The sequence below is a fragment of the Silurus meridionalis genome, chromosome 8 (assembly GCF_014805685.1).
Source record: "Silurus meridionalis isolate SWU-2019-XX chromosome 8, ASM1480568v1, whole genome shotgun sequence".
NCBI lineage: Eukaryota > Metazoa > Chordata > Actinopteri > Siluriformes > Siluridae > Silurus > Silurus meridionalis.
The window spans coordinates 4,037,501-4,040,000 of record NC_060891.1 but is presented as its reverse complement, the minus strand read 5'-3'; the positions used below and the strand labels follow the sequence as shown (position 1 = coordinate 4,040,000).

General features: G+C 39.5%; 1 protein-coding gene across 2 annotated transcripts in view; it reads left to right on the top strand.

Moving 5' to 3' along the window:
* pacrg (PARK2 co-regulated) overlaps positions 1 to 2,500 on the top strand; it is a 93,372-nt gene that overhangs the window by 56,534 nt on the left and 34,338 nt on the right. For both annotated transcript variants that reach the window (XM_046855356.1, XM_046855355.1), the window contains one exon: positions 397 to 546. In XM_046855356.1, the coding sequence (XP_046711312.1) occupies positions 397 to 546 (150 nt within the window). The remainder of the gene's footprint in view (positions 1 to 396; positions 547 to 2,500) is intronic.

Below are 2,500 nucleotides of genomic sequence, written 5' to 3'. Positions count from 1 at the left end.
AAAGCATACGTGGAAGGTGGGCGGGCTACAAGAGCAAAAGAGCGCATCGGAAATCTGACGGTGAAGCGTTTCAAGAAATGTTGTAAATATTAATAATACAATATGAATCATCATTATTAACATCATACAGTATCTACTACAGACATTTGTTGCTTGGCCCCTAAAATGATAACAAGAATAAATAACAACAACAACAACAACAACAACAACAATAATAATAATAATAATAATAATAATAATAATAATAATAATAATAAAACCCAGTCCTGTTTAATCTTTGTTTGTGAATTCGCATGATGTAGCTGAGGCAGAGGATCTTTTGGGTAAATGGATGATGAACCTGGGAAATGGGAATGTAGGCGAGAACCCTGACTGTCACTGTAATGTCTGTCACAGATGCTCTGAACACCAGGAACAGGCATGTGATCTGCTCCATGCTGAAGGTTCTGCAGCACCTCGTCTTGTCGGGGGAGATGATTGGAGAAGCTCTGGTGCCATACTACAGGCAGATCTTGCCCATCTTCAACATGTTTAAGAACATGAACAGTGAGTAACGCAGTATAGCACAACACAACACAACACAACACAACACAACACAACACAACACGGTAATAGAATGACTGCTTTCGAGCGCAAGGCAACACAAACAAACACAATAGAAAAGCAATGCAAAACAACACCCCATGTTCACTATAGCACATGATAGGGCCATGACATAACACAAAATAACACAAACAAAGCATGTTTTAGTACAACACAACACAGCAAAGCTCAACACGTGAGTGTATACAACAACACAACTTACAGCTCAACACACAATATAGCAGAGGTGCTGTCAATGTGCCACTATGGGCAGGTGGTAATATGTTATCACACACACACACACACACACACACACTTCACTCCATGAATCAATACCCAATTTGACTCATTTGGCTTTGTTTTTCAGTGGCATTAAGGTTTTTTTTTTCCAGAAATGTGTGTCTGTGTGTGTGTGTGTGTGTGTGTGTGTGTGTGTGTGTGTGTGTGTGTGTGTGTGTGTGTGCAGCACTTTGAGTTGAACAAATGTCCCCAAAGTGGAAGCAATTTGTGACAATTTGGAGATTTGGCTGGTGCTCATGAAGCAGAATCTATGTTGAAAAGGGTTTTGAGGTGCAGCTATGAGAACTACAGGATAAACAATATCTGGGCGTAATGAGGATTTATTGCTCGAGTTCCGACTGAGACAGATGCACTTTTATAAAAACCTATATGTTTATCTAATATAAACAACAACAACAATACTAATTAAGGGGCGAAGATCAAGGAAGGGGGCCATCAGTTCTTGTTCCCACAGAGACCTAATAAACTAGACGTCAGTTTGTCAAGCCGTTGCTCCGTAACGTCCACTTCCTGTTCGGCGATGTCTCGTCTAATTTACCGCGCCGAATTGCAAAATTTCCGAGATCAAGTTTGTTCAGTCATTTTGTGTGTTGTGTTGCAGAGACTCAGATTGAATTCTGATGTTAAAAGTATATACGTATGTCATGAAGGAAGAAATAATAAACAGTAATAAAAAATAACATACAATTTTAATAGCATTCCTACACATTTGGTGCTTAGCCCCCTAAGAAGAACAAGAAGGAGAAGAAAAAGCAGAGGAGGGGAAAAAGGAGAAGAAATGAGATTAAAGAGAAAAAGAAGTCAATGAAGAACAATAAAGACATAGATGAAGAAGAAGAAGAGCAAGTAGTGAAGAAGCAGAAGAAGAGAGGAAGCAAAGAAAAGAGGAGAGCAGAGAAAGATGGAAAAGAAGAAGAGGAGAAGAAGAAGAAGAAAAGAAGAAGAAGAAGTAGTAAAATAATTTTACTGACTTTTGCTAATATCAAGGCAGCATTGTTAATCACAACATTGGATTTTTCTATTTTACATTATTTTATATGGCTGTGTGTGTGTGTGTGTGTGTGTGTGTGTGTGTGTGTGTGTGTGTGTGTGTGTGTGTGTGTGTGTGATGTTTAAAAGCTTATTGTGTAACAGTGTGTTATGATGATGTGGATAAAGCAGGCTTTTACACGAGTACAGGAAAGGAGGAAAAAAACGCACAAACAAGTGTGCAGTGCATAACCACTTACAGCTGAATGCAGTTCCTTAAGTGTGTGTGTGTCTGTGTGTCTGTGTGTGTGTGTGTGTGTGTGTGTGTGTGTGTGTGTGTGTGTGTGTGTGTGTGTGCGTGCATGTTCATGTTCATCTTTCGCTATGATAAATCTAATTCGTTAATTTTTGTATTTTCTCTGGATAGACGGGTAAAAATATCTCATACATTTATAGAAATGTATGGCCACACACACACACACACACACACACACACAGCCGAAATTGCACCTGCTGGTTTCCATTGTTACAGTCCGGTACACACATCTACAACAAATGGCTCCTAATGAGGTCTAGTATCCAGTGTGAGTGTGTGTGTGTTTGTGTGTGTGTGTTTGTGTGTGTGTGTTTGTGGGTGTGTGTGTGTGGG